This window comes from Olea europaea, chromosome 10 (genome assembly GCF_002742605.1).
Source record: "Olea europaea var. sylvestris chromosome 10, O_europaea_v1, whole genome shotgun sequence".
NCBI classification, from domain to species: Eukaryota; Viridiplantae; Streptophyta; class Magnoliopsida; order Lamiales; family Oleaceae; genus Olea; species Olea europaea.
The window spans coordinates 1,332,996-1,352,489 of record NC_036246.1 but is presented as its reverse complement, the minus strand read 5'-3'; the positions used below and the strand labels follow the sequence as shown (position 1 = coordinate 1,352,489).

The 19,494-nt window shown below is 43.5% G+C and overlaps 1 protein-coding gene across 1 annotated transcript; it reads right to left on the bottom strand.

The window, feature by feature from the left end:
- Positions 1 to 1,064: 1,064 nt before the first annotated feature.
- On the bottom strand, positions 1,065 to 4,624 carry LOC111402787 (serine/threonine-protein kinase HT1-like). Its single transcript, XM_023031121.1, has 6 exons — positions 4,058 to 4,624; positions 3,553 to 3,695; positions 2,620 to 2,670; positions 2,256 to 2,434; positions 1,967 to 2,125; positions 1,065 to 1,605 (listed from the first exon to the last, which is right to left on the bottom strand). Exons 1-6 carry the CDS (start codon positions 4,186 to 4,188, stop codon positions 1,300 to 1,302), a joined length of 969 nt encoding a protein of 322 aa, XP_022886889.1. The 5' UTR covers positions 4,189 to 4,624; the 3' UTR covers positions 1,065 to 1,299.
- Positions 4,625 to 19,494: the final 14,870 nt, after the last annotated feature.

Below are 19,494 nucleotides of genomic sequence, written 5' to 3'. Positions count from 1 at the left end.
GTAAAAAGTTGGAAAAAATATCCAACCCACTCATCCATGTGAGTGTATGTAATGGTTGTGTGAACCATTTGTCTGTACAATCAAACTTGTTGTAAATCAAGTACTTGATTGCAAAATACTATTTCGTCTTAACCTCCATTTGGCAAATTAAAAAATGGTTTATAAATATGAATAATAAGGGGATAGTGGATCCCATGAAATTTTTGAATAACCATTTTACCCTGAAGTATAGTTTTGTTCGATGCACATATTTTACAAACACATGCCAAAGATATAAAAATTCTGTCTGATTATATAAAAATTCAGAAGTATAGCGCTAGCTATGTGACAATCTTAATTCTGTCTGATATTCGAGGCACCGAACCGCGTGTTTTGTCCGTGGCCCACAGTTGACCAAGCCTGAGACGGAGCTTCGGGGTTGAACGTGGCTCATATTTGTCTTTGATGTAAATTTGTAAATTTGGTGGGGACATGATTACTTGCCCTCCAAGCTGCAACAGATATTGGAGACAGCATTGACATTACTAGACTTACTTGAGGGTACAAACGTAATGCCATTTGTTAATCATTGTTTTCAATCTTCACACCGTTTAAACTGATGTTAGATATCATTATTCTATTGTCCAATTAGGTTAATGCTATTGTGATAGGGCCTACCACAACCCCTATTCATTTATTATTTCCTGTCCAATCATATTGGAATATAGATTGATATTTAATCAATCAATCATTCTTGTTATACAAGCAGGGGCTCATAGAACCCCTACCAAACCCTTTGTGAGTAAAAAGTTGGAAAAATTTTTAAACCCACTCATCCGTGGGAGCGTATGTAATGGTTCTGTGAATCATTTGTCTGTACAATCAAACTTGTTGTAAATCAATTACTTGATTGCAAAATACTATTTCGTCTTAACCTCCATTTGACAAATTAAAAAATGGTTTATAAATATGAATGATAAGGGGATAGTGGATCCCATGAAATTTTTGAATAACCATTTTACCCTGAAGTATAGTTTTGTTCAATGCACATATTTTACAAACACATGCCAAAGATCTACTACTAATATCAAGAAGGTTCCGTTCCCAGTTGCATTGAGTGCAAATGGCACTATAATTGGTTATTCATAATGACGTCTAACAAATTAATGGAGTAAAGGCCTTTGGATGGACCTTATTTTACAGCTACCTTACATCACAGCAACCTAAACTCCATTATCTCGAACGGCAGTTTTAAATAAGAAAAATAAACTAAAATTTGCCCACTAATTTTGTCTAGTCTTGATCAATATTGTATAGAGATTAGAAGCACCGGTGAAAACAAGAGAAGAGTCCCCTTGAGTTGTTTTCCATTGGTGTATCACTATTGTCATCTCTCCCTGCCATCAAGGCGCTTGTGCCTGGAGATGCTGGTGGGAAGACAACATTCTCAGAAGTGAAAATCTTGGGTGGTTCAACAGGTTGAGGTGGTGAAATCCTTGAGAGAGAGTGCAAAAGCATCTGTACTATCTGATTGAAGTTCGGACGCTCATTTGGATCCTCCTTCCAGCATGAAGTCACGATTGAAGCCAAATCCTCTGGAAGATCATCAGCGTTTGGCCTTACATTCTGAGAAGGAAGATATACAAACAATAAGCTAGAATCAATGCACGACACCATACACCCGTGGCCTTTTCTAAACTCAATGGCGTCTTTCATTTGCACAAACAAAGTTATCCTTAGAATCAACAAATAAGTAAAAAAGAAAAAGGAGGCCAGACACAGAAAACGGAAAAGGAAATGGGAGGCAGTGTGGCAAGAAGAATCCCCAATATAGTGATGAATTTCCCAAATTTGATGTTTTTTCTACATTCTCAAACAAGGCTAACATCTTTTCTACATATTAAGCCAACGCACTGAGCAAAATATCTGCATTTTATTGGCTCGAGGCTATTTGATACATTAAACAATTTAAGAGAAAGGGAATTACTTTAAAAGCAGCTGCATAGGCGGCCTGCAAATTTGACATGCCTTCGAAAGGTAACTTATTATGTATGAGCTCCCACAACACAATTGCAAAACTGTAAGCGTCCACCTTATGGTTATAATGCTTCTTCTCTCCATGCCGAAGGGTGACTGTGCTATAGAGCTGCAACCATTAGCCAAAAAAAGGAAGAGATTTTCAGCAATCATGTTGATGAAAAACGAAACCCGGAAAAAATGTAAAATAATAATAATAATAAGTATGAAAAACTAAGAACAAAGGTTAATTGAACGACTTCTGGAGCCATCCAGCGATAGGTTCCGGTCTCGGCAGTCATCATCTCTGTCAATGATTCTTCTCTTGCCAAACCAAAATCCGCCAGTTTAACAGTTTTATGGTCTGCTGTCAAAAGCAAGTTTTCTGGATAAAAGAAAACTAACAGATTAGATAGTTTTAGTGAAGGAAAGAGTGACAGGGATCATAAAATAACAATTACTGTTACACGTCTTTAGTCCATTCTGGACTTCCCAAGAATTTGATGCTAATTAATGTCTGAAAGCAGGATCAGTAAATAGAAAGTCCTGATCAATTATTAAAAGCCGATTTTTGTAATAATCATTTTTTACATATTATTTCTAAACTAATCTTGTGTGAAAAACCGAGAATGGCTCTTTCCGCCAGACACTCGGCACCTAAAATCTTAATTCTGTCTGATTATATAAAAATTCAGTAGTATAGCGCTAGGTATGTGACAATCTCAGTACAAAAGTTCGATACAACCACAAAACTCCTCAGTTTTTCTCTCGACATCCACATATTGATGATTGCATACATCTTAAAATGTACAAATTGTATCCTTATATGGATAATAACTTTATTTAATCAGGACAGATGGGATTTTTAAAATTTTGTTTGGTTAGAGAATGGACCTAATCTCGCTCATCATGTACATTTAAGTATTTTTATTAGTATCATGTTTTAGCTAAATTCATCTGTCTTACCCATTACTTCTATATATCCTATTGTCGAGTTTACTCTATTCAAAGCATCTATATCATATGATTCGCGCTGTCTCACTTGTTGTTTAGTGTATGATGAACCAAATTGTCCACACCATTCATAATAGAATTATGAACTTGACACCAAATTGTTGCAAAAATTAAGGTAATGTAATTGCCTCAGTTCCAAGGTGCAATCTGTCATAAAATTATGAACTTGACCCCCTCAAATATGGTGGATGGAATGGACAAAATTCAATAATCGATAATATTACATAAATTCGTGAAGTTCCAGCTTCCTAATTTCTCTTTCAGCCTAGCCTCGGGGTATAACAATAACCCTTTTCCCTTACACAATCCCTCATCACCTACGAAATTTTTTACAACGTCGAATCAACAATTATATATATATATATATATAGAAAAACCACATTTCTCAGTCATTACACAAAGTCACTACTCTCTCTAGATGCATAAACATTATTCGTGCATACATATACAATATCCGCATATGTATACATGTATAGTCATGAATGTCGTTGTATCAGGAAGCAACATCTCAACAATGTGCTAAACCCTACTAGTTTGATAATCAATGCACAACCTTAACCATGTTCTTGTGTTGGACTTTAGATAACATTGCAACTTCTCTAGAAAATCGGGCCTCCCTCTTGGCAATCTCTTCTGGTGTGTCCCCTTTGTAAACAATTTTGATAGCCACATTCTGGTTTTTGTATCTAAAAAATGGCCAATAAGAAAGGTTAGCTAACAGCTTCACAAAGAAGGGAAACTACCAATGCCCGGGAGGCCTAATAGCCTTATACATCAGAAATCTGCATAGAAAATGCATTAATTCTACCAGTTAAAAAACCGAAACATTGATAATTTACCGGCGTTTTTTAATTCTGATCTTTAGAGATGTTTAGAGATCATAAAAAACCATTAAAATTGCAGAATTTGTAGGTGTTAATAAAGTGATTCCAAATCAATCAAAATATTTAATAAATATTCGCTTAAAAGCTCGAAATTAATACTTAGATTTCTGAATCGTAAACCATCTTCAATCAAGATTCAGACAGAGGAATAAAAGTCAGCTTACTTTCCCTCGTACACTTTAGCATGAGCCCCTTCTCCAATCTTCGGACCAACAAACAGAAGTTTCGGATCCACCGACCATTTGGGTTCCAAATTAAATTCTGCTCCAGAGTAAAACCCATTCTCTGATCCCATTTTTCACTAATTCTCTTTTTCTAAACCCTCCAAATAAAAGCAGTTATCTTCAACGAGTCCCGATACACATTTGAAGTAAAACCCTCATAAAACTATACTCACAAGCAACCCAACTAACTAAATGAAATAGCGAAGTTCTTCACTAGCCAATTCTTTCCAAATGAAATCACTGAATCCAGAATATATGTTTTCATAGAATTCACCACCAAAATTCTTTCAAAATGAAGCAGATCAATAAGTACTGAAGCATAAGAAGGACCTTAAATAATCAAGAAAAAAATGCCGAATTGTCACTGGAAATTGAAAAAAGTCACCGCGTATTGCTTGATCTGCAAAGGTAATGAAGCGAAAGATATTGATTGTGTTGGAATATAATAGTGGATGGACCGTTTGAATTATTTTCCAAAGGACGAAGAGTATTTGGATTTTAAGAGTGGGTGGGGAATGGGGTTGGGTGGGCTGACCCGTCCAAAAATAGATGATGCACTGTTTGAGCCTTATTGTCGTGGAAAAAAATGTATTCTTAAACAATGATTTGATATTATTTTAATCACATTTTTTAATAAAATAATATTACATACAAATTTAAAATTTTCATCATTTTTTAATCATACATTCTTCATCAATCTCTTATTCCAAAATACAATCTTTCGAAATAATGTGGTCAAACACACATGATATTTTAATGGAATCATATAAAAATAAGAGATAATTGTAGCAAAAGTCTCAAGCCTTTGAAATACTAACAAACTTTTCTCAAACCTTCAATCGCTGTGGTTGGACGGTTTCCATCCAAAGTACCATCAATTGACCTAAAAAATTAATTTTGACCATATTCTAATTATTTCTATATGAGGGCAAAATAGTAAACTTAATATATTTCCATATAAATATAACAAAAATAATTTCGAAAAAAGAAAAGAAAAGCCAAAGCAAAAAAATGTCCCACCCATCGCCGACTGGCTACCAAAGCTGCTGGAAAAATACCCCTAGGCCAATGATATCACACCGCTAACACACTCCAACAAAAAATCAAGCCAAACAACTATTTCGAAGGAATAAATTTGTCAAAAGCAGCCTCGTTTTCAACACCTTCACAAATTGAGAAACCATTTCTAGTGACACCAGTAATCGTCAACTACCACCATTTATCTCATATCATCTAGGCTTACATTCTGATGAAATCGCATCACAAAAACAAGCCCAATTTGCAAAATCACAATAAGCAATCGCACATCCTCCTATTGACAGGTCCCATATTACTTTTCCATCGAATTATGAACAATTGGATGCTCAGCACTATCATACGACCTTGGGTGTACAATCAATTGAACCAATTCAGCCTTCAATTGATTCAATTTTGCAATCTACCTCAACACCTAAGGAACTCAAAGTAGCTAAATCCTTACTTTTCACTAGGACACATGCCACAGTGACTGCTCCATTGAATTCAGAAAGCATCAAAACCCTTTTGGCAGCCCCCCATCGACCTATTTTGCCATCAACCATGCTGCCATAAAATGGAAACCTCCCAGGTTGACATCGATGATTTGAGAAGTGTTAGTGTTTTTGGTTTGGGTTGGTTTGTGGGTGAGGTGGTGGTGGTGGCAACAAAAATGGCGATTGAGGTGGGGCGTTGTTTGGTCACTGGCCGACGATTGGTAGTGATGGGTGGAACATTTTTTTGGACAACCTCCCTCCCATGTTGAATTTGGTTTGCACAAATACAATGGACATGACATTTGCCTAATCAAGTTGTTTAGGAAATAAATGTGAAGAAAAAAATATTCTACTAATTTTGAAATGAGGAATACCCAACTTTTCTCTTCCATTCATCGAGTATTAAATTATTTTGTTCATCTGAAAAAATTTGCATGATACAACAAATGTGAATTTCACTTAATTGTCTTGTTCTGAAGATAAGTTTGACAAAACTGTATGATTTCCACAATGAGGTCACTGACGATCACACAACTCCTCTTGCATTCATCGAATATCAAATTTGGTTTTGTTCATATGGAATAATTGTGCACAAAACATCAGACATGATATTTTACTAGAATCCTTTTCTGAAGATAATTTTGAAAATATATATATATTCTACCAATGATGTGTTGATCCCAAAGGGTTGTACAGAGTGAAATTTAATGACATTGTGAAGTAATAAAGATCACGACAAGAAATAAGATTAAAAGTAAAGAAATAAACAAAGAGAATTTATCGCAGAGGAACTATGTATTATAAATTGACAATATGGAGAGAAATTACAGACACGGCAATAATGTTTAAGCAAAATTGAAAGAGGAGTCTTGTATTTATAGGTCATGTTTTAAACCCTAGAAGATTTCTAAAAGGTAAGGAAATATATTATAATTAGGAGATCCAATTTCAACGAGATTTTGTTTCCTTGTTGTTGAATGCAATTAGACTCATTTTTCAATACCAACAACACGCGATTTAAGACTTCTATTTGAGTCACAACTCTAACAATCTCCACCTTGACTCAAATTTCAGTGCAACGAGCGGAGCTCCACAAATTTTCTTCACCTGAGAAATAAACTCGTTTGCATCGAAATGAGATGGTAAATCTTCTCAACGTAGTATCCAAAACTCTCCATATAAACCATTGACCTCTGCACGACGTCCACAAGCGACACCTGAACCTTACTCTTAGGTTCCCAAAATTTCACCAAAAAATTAATGTTTACCAAATAGGATCGAAGTACACCATGTAGCAGAGACCATACAAAAAGCTTGAACAGAAGACCCCTTGCTAGAACTGTTGTCTTTAATGTCCCCAAAAGCATTACAGACATCACTGACACCACAGTACATACGCTCAATGGATCCAATCCTAAAAATTAAACATAGTGCTACCGCTGAAATTGGTGACAAAGCGGAATTATCAATGCTCCCTCGAGCAATGTTCTGAATCAACCCAGAGCCGGTTACAAGAGATACTGTACCAAACTGAATTTCCACAATGGTATTGAACTTGTCCATATGTCTCTTAATTGGTTCTGCGCTTCCTACAAGATGTACAACTGAGACATTCTCCGTCTCTCTAGTACAACTCAAACACCTTTTCGAATCTTCAAGACTCCACATCCACCAGAGAATTTATACGATTTTGTGTCCAGAGTACTAAACGAGATGAGATTCATTTTCAAGTATGGAACATGTCAACTCGATCAATTATTCTGACTGTCCCACCCTGCAACCTAAATTTGAGTTGACAGATCCCAGCAATATGGCAAGACTAGTTGTTTCCCATTACAACTTTACCTTGCTGAACGGCCTCATATCTCTGAAAGAAATTTCGATTGGAAACATATGATGCAAACATGTCGAATTAAGAATCCACTCCTCATCAAACCTATATTCGACGGTTAACATCATATCTCCGTCGTTTGAAAAATCCTCAACTGCACTTGTTTCGTCAGAAGTCAAAGGTTGCGCTCCACAATTTGCAGCTAAATCACATGTAGCGTGCAATTTATTGCAATCCTTCCGAATATGTCCATTACGTCTGCAGTAAAAGCAAAACAAATTGTCATTATTCTTCGATATCTTCCTCTGTCGACCACCATGAGATAGAAAAGCTTCCTCATCCCTCGTTGTAACTCCAACCAAATGCTTCAACTTCTCCTTTGAGTGGAAAGCATCATAGACGTCGTCTATAGTTAAGGTATCTCAGCTATACAAAATGGTGTCCCAAAACAATGCATAAGAGCCAACAGCGAATACAATAGAATCAAGACTGAATCCTTTTCATCGTACTTAACCTCCAACATCTCTAAATCTGCAACTATTTCCTTAAACACGGCAATATGGTCCTCCGATGACCCTCCTTCCACCATGAGACTTTTAGTCATACATAAATGCTCCAGTTTCAACCATAAGGCAGCCGCTGTTTTCTCCTTCTAAACATTTTACAGAATATTGTTGCATAAATGAAGATAGATCTGTTGTTTCTCTTCATTTGTCCAATCAGCTGACATCTTCTCAAAATCTAGTAGCGCATCTTCCAAATCCAACTGTGCTCAAATAGCCATCATCTTTACTTGCCACAAGAAAATCTTGTATTGCGATCCAGCAATGGAATGTCATATCTCATGGTAGTCATATCTGAAAAACCTTCACCAATCCACAAGAGAAGAATCAGGCTCTGATACCACTTGTTGATCCCAAAGAGTTGTAAAAAAAGAGATTTAATGACGATGTGAATTAATAAAGATTACAGCAAGAAACAAGATTAAAAGTAAAGAAGTAAATAAAGAGTATTTATCACAGAGGGAAGATGTATTATAAACTGACAATATAGAGAGAAATTATATACACAGCAATAGTGCTTAAACAAAACTGATAGGGGAGCCTTATATTTGTAGGTCACGTTTCAAATCTTAGAAGAGTCCTAAAAGATAAGAAAATATATTACAATTAGGAGACATAATTTCAATGGGATTTTGTTTGCGGTTGACTCATTTACAACACCAACAACACGCGATTCAAAACTCATATTGGAATCACAACTCTAACATGATGATGTCAGGAGAGTTACACAACTTTTCTTCCCATCCATTGGATATCAAATTTTGTTTTGTTCAAGTTTCTTACTATTTGAATGTCGGTAGTAGAACTCAGAAGAAAAACGTGTCTTCATCCTCAAAGTCAAGAGAAAGTAATTAAAAAAATTATCAAAGTGTATAAATAAATTAAAGTTAAATAAAAGTCAATTGCTTGGTTGTGATTGTGATGTATGCTTGTTCAATTTTCTCTTTTAAATGAAAAATCAAATTTGTGAATGCCGTCGATCAATTGACTATTAAAAAAAATAAAAATAAAAAAATCCAAGATTTCACATAATAATTCCATTAGTTGTAGACTGGTGATCAATTTTATGAATAATTATAATCACGTGATGATTTAAAATTTTTTAGATAAAGTAATTTAGCATTTAAATTGCTCATGAGGCCTATGATTTAAAGGATTGATCGAGTCTAGAATTTGGACATGAATCGAGCTGAGCTCGGGCTAACTCAATCCAGTACCACCTGTCTTCCCCAAATGTTGACGTTTTTACAGCTGATCAATTCCAGCACAATTTTTTATTCTTAGGTTCTATATGACGATTATTACAGTTAGTGAGTATTGTTGGGATTATTGGCTTCTTTCTTCTTGTTGTGCTGCTATATTTTTCTAGAATTGAAATCGTGAAGGATATGCATAGGACACTGATGAACAGTGGCTGAAATCCTGAGTAATTTGACCTAAATCTGTACGAAGGTGAAAGCTTAGATGCCCAGATGCTCCATTTTAAAATTTAGAGGTTTCTACGGCTGGGGATGCAAGATGTACGTACTCGATAGATGGGCCTGCTGGCTTCATACTGAACAGGGCAACCCCATGGCCTAATCAAGAACTACATAGGCCTCAATTAAAATCTCTTCTAGATATACCAGGCCCGGCCCATACCACACCCAGCCTATCGTAAATCTTGGTTAAAGTTATGAAGTGTGTGATTGAAAAATAGAAAAAAGTTGTAGATCACAAAAAATGGGTGATTAGAAATGAGTTTGAAGAAAAACAAGTTTTAAGTAACGAGGGCCAAATGGGAACAATATGTATAGCACTTCTAATTGAAAAACCAATCAAATTCACTACAATTAGTATCCTACATGTTGCGTGTTGTCACACCTGTCCTATCCACCTGGGCCAGTGGGCCACTCATCCTGACCCACGTGGCATTCCTGCCGAGGTGGCTACATTGCCGAGGTGGGTTACATCCGAACTGCTTCTAACCGAGGCTCCGTGCCCGAGGCGTGGAAGCTCTTGGTTGTAGCTGAGGTCCTCGAATGGACGAAGCCCCGGAGTTGATGCGCGAGCCTCAACCACAAAGAAACATCCTCCATCGTCACTTCTCCCAAGAGATCGCCTACACAGATCTTATTCGAATGATTGATGGAATGTCTGTCATAAGCATAAAGGTCAAGTCTTGTCACTAGCGTGGAGGCCCTGCACAAGCAATAAATGCGCCGTAAGCTAGCAAGTCAAATCCCATGCCTAAGAACAGACGTTTAAACTAAGGAGATGAGGCCACGTGCCACTTCATCCAAGGGCCCCCATTCCATATGTATCACTATAAATACCCCCATTGTATAACGTCAAAGGACTAATGCAAGAATCAATACTAAAGACTACATTTTACTCAACTCTCTCCCATTTTACTGGCAATATACAAATCGAGTTTATACATTTTTGCATATATCTACGAGCACCGGTTGGTAATCATTGTACAACCGGATTACGAACAACCCGCCGGATCCCGAACGTCACTGTCCCGCATCGTTGGGCTACTCCCACGCCCCTTTGAACCGCTCGTTTAGACCGTCCACGTGTCTTAACGTGCTGGACATTCACCCACGCAAGCGCGGGTGGGACCGGCATTTGTTGGGACACTTTTTGGGGTCAACAGATTGGCGCCGTCTGTGGGAAGCCATACCATAACCACGAGCAACCTTGTGGTAAAAGCTTACTGAAAAAAAAACATTTGGGCAACCCCCCTTGAAAAAGGATTTGTTCTTGAAAGAGAACAGGAGGAACCTCTACCACTTGGAAAAATCTAAGTTGAATAAAGGAAAAATGAGTTCTAACGAAGATACTCCCCCAAGGAGGGTAAGAGAAAATACAAATGTGCCTCCCCACCCTGCTGCCCCAGCAGCTCGGCAGAGGCTCCACCACCATCAAAGGAGAGGTGGGATGCGTGCGACGGCACGACTATCAAGAGAGATGGCTACTATGGCAGCCAACATGAGGGATATAGCCAACCAAAACTTGGCCATGAGGGAGCTCATAGCCCAGATGCAAGGCCAAGGAGGTTTCCCCATTCCTCCATATGCCCCCCATGGGCACTATCAGCAAGAGGATGAGGTCCAAAGTCATAGGGCTGCCTCGCTAGACTATGGCCGAGGTGAAAGTCCATTCGAAAGGGAAGTGGGAGTTGACATTTCCTCCAATTATGCATCTGGCCGACCCTCCGAGGTCCAAATGAGCCATGATAACTTTCCACCTCCGTATGAGGAAGACCCAAGACAGAGGAGAGCAGGAAGTATTTTTGACAGAATCAGCCCTGCCGAACCAAGGCCCAGTCAGCAGCAGCCTCGGACGAGGCCACAGCATCCACCTCCGATGCCCCAACAGCCGGAGAAAAGGGATGAAAATGCCCCACGCTCTATCCCGCCTAGAAGTAGGTCGCAAAGGAGGGAGGAAGAAGCTAGGAACCGGCCAGGACCCTCTCACCAACAACCTAGGTACGAGGCTGAAGATTACGATTCTGATGAGCAGCAGAGGTCCTGTGACTTAGACGATGATGATGAGAACCTGCCATTCTCAAGAGAACTAAGAGATGCCCAGGTCCCGAGCCACTGTGTCATGCCGAAAATACCAAAGTATGAAGGGAGAGGTGACCCAGAAAAGCACCTCAACGCTTACAAAACTCACATGAGCCTGAGGGGCGCCACCCCAGCTGTGAAGTGCAGAGCATTCCATTTAACCCTCGGTGGAGCAGCTGAAATCTGGTATAGTAGGCTACCATCTGGGAGCATCCGAAGCTGGCCCGAGTTCAAAACTACCTTCTTGAAGAGGTTTGCAGCGAGCAAGGAAGGAGAGGCCCCCATTCAGCGTCTTCAAGACATGAGACAGGCGCATGGCGAGTCCTTGAAAAGCTTCCTATCCCGCTTCACCGACGAGATGACCTACTGTGTACAAGTCACCGACAGGGAAGCACTATCTGCATTGAGCGGAGGATTGAACATGAACACCCTATTCTGGAGGGATGTGTAGAATCAAGACCCAACAGAGATAATCAATGAAGAATTGATTGAGCATAGGAACAGGGCAAACAGGGGCCTCCCACCTCCACAGAGACAGCGAGGTAGGGGGCCAACCTCCCACCTTATGGACTACCAGATGAACCGATCTGGAAATGAGAACTCCAGCCAAGCCCTGGCCACCACAACTCTGAATGCGGTACCAACCTTGGCGTATGAGGATGTCAACCCAACCGCTGACCCACATCAGATACAGGCCCAGCAGGGACCCCGTAGAGGGGGAGGCCGAGGTCGAGGTCGGGGTTTTGCACCTAGAAATAGGTCCAATCCGAACCTCCCTGGATACTATTTGCACCATAGGTCCTACAGGCACGACACCGCGGATTGCAGAGACTATGCACACCGCTCGCGGTAGGAACCCGCCAGGGAAAGACATAACTAGCCCCAGGCCAACATGCCCCCGCCCAGGCAAAACAACCGACATGGGCGTGAGGCGGTCGCTCCTCGTCAAAGGGATGTCTCCCCAAGGCGAAGAGAGCAAGAAACGGAGAGGCCCAGGGAAGGGCGTAGACACCGAAGAAATAGGCAAGCTCAAGATGAGGCCCCTATCCACGAGATAGATATCATATTTGGAGGCCCTTATGTTGGCGGCGAAACACGGAACGCCAAAAGAAATTATGCTAGGGAGGCCAAGCACCCCCCTCTGACAAGCTACATTGTGGATAGTAGCTCTCGAAGAAACCAAGTACCACCCATTATCTTCACCCAGGAAGACGTCGAAGGAGTTCATTACCCCCACTGCGATGCGCTGGTGGTGAGAGCTATCATAGCTCGAAATGGGCTCAAACGAATGCTAGTCGACAACGGCAGCTCCGTCAACATCTTGTTCGGGTCCGCCTTTGACAAGATGCTATTGGACCACCAGTTGACACCCACCACTACTCCATTGTACGGATTTACCGGAGATAGCATCACTCCGAGGGGAAAGATAACACTAGCAGTAGAGATGGGAGAATCTCTCCAAACTACGATGAACTTTATGGAGTTCCTCGTAGTTGACAGTCGGTCGGCTTACCACGGAGTCTTGGGTAGACCGGTCCTAAAGAAATTGAGAGCAGTCACCTCCATCCACTACCTATGCATGAAATTCCCAACGGAAAATGGGGTGGCAACGGTGAAGGGCGACCAGAGAGGTTCGCGAGAGTGCTATCTGAGCTCTATTAAGAAGGTAGAGCCCCGGGACGCCCACGTGATCATGGCTGATGTGGTCGTGGCAGATGTCCCAGGTGACACTCCCGCCAACCAGGAAGATGTTGATATGATTGACGTACCACCTCTTTAGGAGGCGTTAATCGTTGATGAACTCGACCCCCGCATAATGGAACATGACCCTCAAGCGTCCCCTGTAGAGGAACTTGAGAGCTTCTCAGCCGACCCCCGAGATCCATCAAAGATGTTGAAGATAGGCAGGGGCTTATCCAACGTTTTGAGAGAAAAGATCAAGGAATTCCTAGGCAAGAACCTCGACGTCTTCGCCTGGAGACATGAGGACATGGTGGGCATAGACCCCAAGGTCAGCTGCCACCACTTGAAAATCGATCCTAATTTCGCCCCGCATAGACAAAAAAGGAGAGCCATCAATCCAGAGAGGTATGAGGCCCTAAAGGAAGAAGTTCAGAAGCTCATCCAAAATGGCTTCATCAGGGAGGCCACTTATCCGAAATGGGTCTCCAACCCGGTCTTGGTTAAGAAACACAATGGCAAATGGAGAGTATGCATCGACTTTACCAACCTTAATAGAGCTTGCCCGAAAGATAGCTTCCTGCTTCCAAGAATTGACCAATTGGTGGACTCTACGGCTGGGCACGGGTTGTTAAGCTTCATGGATGCATACTCCGGCTACAATCAGATCCCCATGCACCCGGTCGATAAGGAGCACACCTCTTTCATCACGGACCGAGGCCTCTATTGCTATAGAATGATGCCCTTCAGGTTGAAGAATGCCGGAGCAACTTACCAAAGACTCATGAACAAAATGTTTACCGACCTCATTGGCAAGACAATGGAGGTCTACGTGGATGATATGCTGGTAAAAAGCCTAGAAGCAGAGAACCACATAGTGCACCTCAACGATACCTTCCAAATACTGAGAAGGTACAAGATGAGACTCAACCCCTTGAAATGTGCCTTTGGGATGGCTTCCGGCAAGTTCTTGGGGTACATGGTCAACCAGCGGGGAATTGAAACAAATCCCAAGAAGATTGAGGCTCTGTGCCAGATGAGGTCCCCTCAAAAGCCAAAGGAGGTGCAAAGCTTAACTGGACGAGTGGCAGTACTTAGTCGCTTTGTCTCCAAGGCTACTGACAAATGCCTCCCATTTTTCAAAGTGCTCAAGGCCGGGAAGAAATTCCAATGGACTGAGGAATGTGAAGAGGCCTTCCGAGGATTGAAAAGGCACTTGGGGCAGGCCCCCCTCCTCTCCAAGCCGAAGCCCGATGACATCTTGCAACTATATCTCGCCGTCTCCAATGATGCCATCAGTTCGGTTTTGATTTGAGAAGAAGGGCCCACCCAACTTCCCGTCTACTATACGAGTAAAGCGCTCCTATCGCCGGAGACCCGATATCCCGATATGGAGAAGCTTTCTTTGGCCTTAATCACGGCCTCTAGGAAATTGAGACCTTACTTCCAAGCTCATACCATCCATGTACTTACAAATTTTCCCCTGAGGCAAGTACTCCAGAAGCCCGATGCCTCGGGAAGATTGTTGAAATGGGCAGTGGAATTAAGTGAATTTGACCTTGTGTTCAAAGCAAGGGCGGCCATCAAAGGGCAAGCGTTAGCAGACTTTGTTGCTGAATTCGCCAACCTACCCGAGGTGGATGAAATCATGGAGCCCGTCGAACCCCCCATGTGGAGTCTCTTCGTAGATGGCTCGGCTGGGGATGTCAGCTCAAGTGCCGGGGTTGTCCTCATCAGCCCTGAGGGTCACAAACTCACCTCGACCGTGAGATTCAGGTTCAAAGCTACCAACAATGTTGCAGAGTATGAAGCACTCCTTGCAGGCCTCAGACTGGCCAAGGAAATGCAAGTAAAGAAGCTACTCGTCAATAGTGACTCCCATCTGGTTGTTAGCCAAGTAAATGGTAGTTTTTTAGCCAGAGAAAAAACAATGGCCTCCTATCTGAAAATGGTGGCGAGCCTCATCCCATCCTTTGAAAAGTTCGAGTTAATCTAGATTCCCCGCATCGAAAATGCTCATGCGGACGCACTCTCGAAGCTGGCTAGTAGCAAGGACTCAGAGCTATTCGCTGTAGTGCCTATCGAGCATCTCCTACTGCCTTCTACCGAGGCCCCTAATGTCATGTGGGTCGGTGGAACTCCCACCTGGATGGAAGTCCACGAGGGAGTGTGCGGCAACCACTCTGGAGGCCTATCCCTGGCACAAAAAATACTGAGGCAAGGATATTACTGGCCTACCCTGAAACGGGATGCACTCGAATTTGTGCGAAGATGTGACAAGTGCCAACGATTCTCTCCCGTTCAAAGACGACCATCACAGGATCTGACTGCGGTCTCCAGCCACTGGCCTTTCTCAAAGTGGGGTGTGGACCTCATAGGCCCTCTACCAAAGGGTAGAGGAGGTGCAAGTTTTGCAATAGTGGCCATTGATTACTTCACGAAGTGGGTCGAAGCTGAACCACTGGCAAAAATCACAGAAGCAAACACCTCCAAGTTCCTATGGAAGAATATCATTTGTCGGTTCGGAATTCCCTACTCGATCTTCTCAGACAATGGCAGGCAACTCGATAACAAGAAGGTTAGAGAACTGTGTGAAGATCTTGGCATAAAGAAGCACTTCTCTACACCTCACCACCCACAAGCCAATGGCCAGGTGGAAGCCGTAAACAAGACAATCAAGCACGTCCTAAAAAGGAAGCTTGATGTGTCCAAGGGGGCTTGGGTTGATGAGCTGCCCCAAACACTTTGGGCAATCCGAACCACCACCAGAACACCAACCGGGGAGACCCCTTTCCTCCTGGCTTTTGGGACTGAGGCGATGAGCCCCGTGGAGGTCAGACTCCCATCTCCACGGCGTCTGCACTTTAGTGAAGTGACCAACGACAAGCTCCGGAGGCTAGACCTTGATTTCATTGAGGAGAGGAGGGACGACTCCCAGCTGAGGCTAGGCACCTACCAAAGGAAGATGACAAGGTACTTCAACTCCAAAGTCAAGAAGAGGTCTTTCCGAATCAACGATCTCGTGCTCAGGAGGGTCTTTCCATCTTCAAAAGAACCCGGTTCCGGCTCCCTGGGACCGAACTGGGAAGGTCCATACAAGATCAGAGAAGAAATCCGACCTGGAACCTACTGGATTGAAGACACGGATGGCAAGGCACAACCCCATCCATGGAACATTGAACACCTCAGAATCTTTTATCAGTGAATTGTATCATGCTGGATGACTTTCCCAGCCTTTGTAATATTGCTATGGCTCAATAAAATGCGTTGATTAAATCGTTATACTACGTTTTTGGCCTTGCTGAACGCCAAGGGGAGAAGCCTCAACATGACTGCACCATCCACCATGTCTGGGATGCGTCGTAACCTCAGAGGAGAGGCTTGGGACCCACCACTGGGCCACCTCGCTTGAACTCCGAGGCTCTAGCACATGCCTCCCTTTTTGGCCTTGCTGAACGCCAAGGGGAGAAGCCTCAACATGGCTGCACCATCCACCATGTCTGGGATGCGTCGTAACCTCGGAGGAGAGGCTCGAGACCCACCACTGGGCCACCTCGCTTGAACTCCAAGGCTCTAGCACATGCCTCCCTTTTTGGCCTTACTGAACGCCAAGGAGAGAAGCCTCAACATGGCTGCACCATCCACCATGTCTGGGATGCGTCGTAACCTCGGAGGAGAGGCTCGGGACCCACCACTGGGCCACCTCGCTTGAACTCCAAGGCTCTAGCGCATGCCTCCCTTTTTAGCCTTGCTGAACGCCAAGGGGAGAAGTCTCAACATGGCTGTACCATCCACCATGTCTGGGATGCGTCGTAATCTCGGAGGAGAGGCTCGGGACCCACCACTGGGCCACCTCGCTTGAACTCCGAGGCTCTAGCACATGCCTCCCTTTTTGGCCTTGCCGAACGCCAAGGAGAGAAGCCTCAACATGGCTGCACCATCCACCATGTCTGGGATGCGTCGTAATCTCGGAAGAGAGGCTCGGGACCCACCAATGGGCCATCTCGCTTGAACTCCGAGGCTCCAGCACATGCCTCCCTTTTGCTTGCTGAATGCCGAGGGGAGAAGCCGCAACCTGAAGTTATGTTCATTTGCTTAAGTCCGAGGCTCACACAGTCAAGTTCATCTCCTTAAGTTATGTTCAGTTGCTTAAGTCCGAGGTTCACACAGTTGTGTTCATTTGCTTAAGTCCGAGGCTCACACAGTCAAGTTCATCTCCTTAAGTAATATTCAGTTGCTTAAGTCCGAGGCTCACACAGTTGTGTTCATTTGCTTAAGTCCGAGGCTCACACAGTCAAGTTCATCTCCTTAAGTAATGTTCAGTTGCTTAAGTCCGAGGCTCATACAGTTGATTGGTTAATGTTAAGATACCAAGTTAAGGTTATTGAGTTTGTGCTGTAATCAACTCCTAGTCCGCTTGTTTAACGAGGCACAAAAACTTGAATAAAGAACAACAATTAGTGAAGAAAAACATCGTATTAATATTCAAAAGGAATTACAAAGGAGGGCCGCTGGCCATTACACAAAGTACTGAAAAGGAAACCTAATCTAAGCCTGGCTGGATGGAGGAGCCACCTCCACGCTTGGGGGTTCAGCAACTTGGGCATCAGTAGTTGCTTCCTCTGCCTCAGCACTTGGGGCTTCAGCATCAGCTGCCTCGTCATCGTGCACCTCCTCAGCTGGGGTCTGAGGAACCTCATCCACAAATTCGGACCTAAGTTGTGCCAGGTCCGAGTTGGGATAAAGCTCCTCCGCCCTTTCCAGCACTTCGGCATAGGCGAAGTTCGTCCAGTACGTGTTGAAGCTTTTGTACTCCTCTGTGGTGTGGAAGTTGGCGATGTATGCCTTCACCGCCTCTTCCGCTGCAGTTCGGGCCTCTTCTCTGGTAGCCGAGGCATCGTTCATGTACCACTTAGCCTGCCTTTCGAGAAACTGATTGGCATCACGAGCGCCGGCCAAGGCGAGATTCGCCTGCTCCAGAGCCTCAGCAGTCACTTTCTGGTGTTCATTGGAGACCTCCACCTTCTTTGTCAAGGAGGCCACCTCACACTGTGACTCATATACTTCCCTCTTTAGGGCCTCGATTTGGGCCAAAGCAGACTCGAGCTTCGCCGCTTCTTCTACCCTCTGTGCTTTGGCCTCTTCGGCCTCGGCCTTAGCAACTTTGACCTCCTCTGCAAGGGAGGCAGCCTTCCCCTCTGAGGCGTGAGTCCTTGTCTGAACTTCACTTAATGCCTCCCTGCATTCGAGCGCGAGTCCAAAGGTCCGGGCGCTTTGGCTCACCAGTGCCCTTGTAAGGTCGGTGGCATCACAGGACGAGGCATGAAGCTGCCACCTCTCCGTCCAGAACTTGTAAAAGCTCTCGGTGGCACCTTTGATTTCCTCAGGGAGGGCCTCCACCAAGGCTGGGGCCAACTCATCCTCCCTCCCAGCTAGGAAGTTGGGAGACTTCCCCTTCTCCCGAACCGGCCTCTCCTTCGCCGCCTCCTCTTTGGCGGCTTCCGCAGCTCTCCTTGCAGCATCTTCTCTGGCCTCTTCAGCCTCCACCTCTCTTACCATCTCCATTTTTATGGCCTTAGAGGCTGCAGCAAGGAGCTTTAGCTCACCGGTCTGTTCTGTCCTATAGGACACTGAAGTCCCGAACTTGCCAGCTGAGCTGGAGATGTGCACCAGCTTCCTCTTCTTAGTCTCCTCAGAGACTTTCTCTTTGCCCCGAGGCTCCTTAGGCTTCTCTGGCCTCTGAGTAGATGCCTCCTCCAAGGTCCTAGGAGTGCAGTCCTTCGACAGGCGCTCAACTCTGCCTCGAACTTCCTTTGCTCCACTGGACCCGGGCTTCAGGGGCCTCGCCTTTGCAGTAGAAGTGGCTTTCAAGATAGAGGCCATGTCTGGAGCTGGATACTCCCTCTTCTTGAATTTATCTGCACCACAGATTAGCATCAGCACAAAAAAACATTCAAGTTAAACATCAAGTGTTGGAGCCCCATACCTCTGGATGCCATCCTTCGTACCTCTGGATGCCATCAGTTCGAAGTCCAGAAAGTATCTGCTCCTATCAATCAGGTGATCGAAGTGGCGAAGCTTCAGAGGCCTCTTGTAAATATCCTCTATCACCTCGAATTCCTTCCTGCTGAGCTCGAACCTCGTACTACTATCTGCAAAGACGAACCTTCAACAGTTAGACGAATTCATATTCTGACTTCAAAAGACAAGCAGAGGTCGGGAGACTCACGAGTTT

Coding starts and splice junctions, on each gene's coding strand:
- LOC111402787 (XM_023031121.1), bottom strand. CDS start 4,188: ATGGGATCAGAGAATGGGTTTTACTCTGGAGCAGAATTTAATTTGGAA. Junction 2,671..3,552: donor CATGGTTAAGGTTGTGCATT/GATTATCAAACT, acceptor TTATATAATCAG/ACAGAATTAAGATTTTAGGT. Junction 2,126..2,255: donor ATCGCTGGATGGCTCCAGAA/GTCGTTCAATTA, acceptor TAATGGTTGCAG/CTCTATAGCACAGTCACCCT.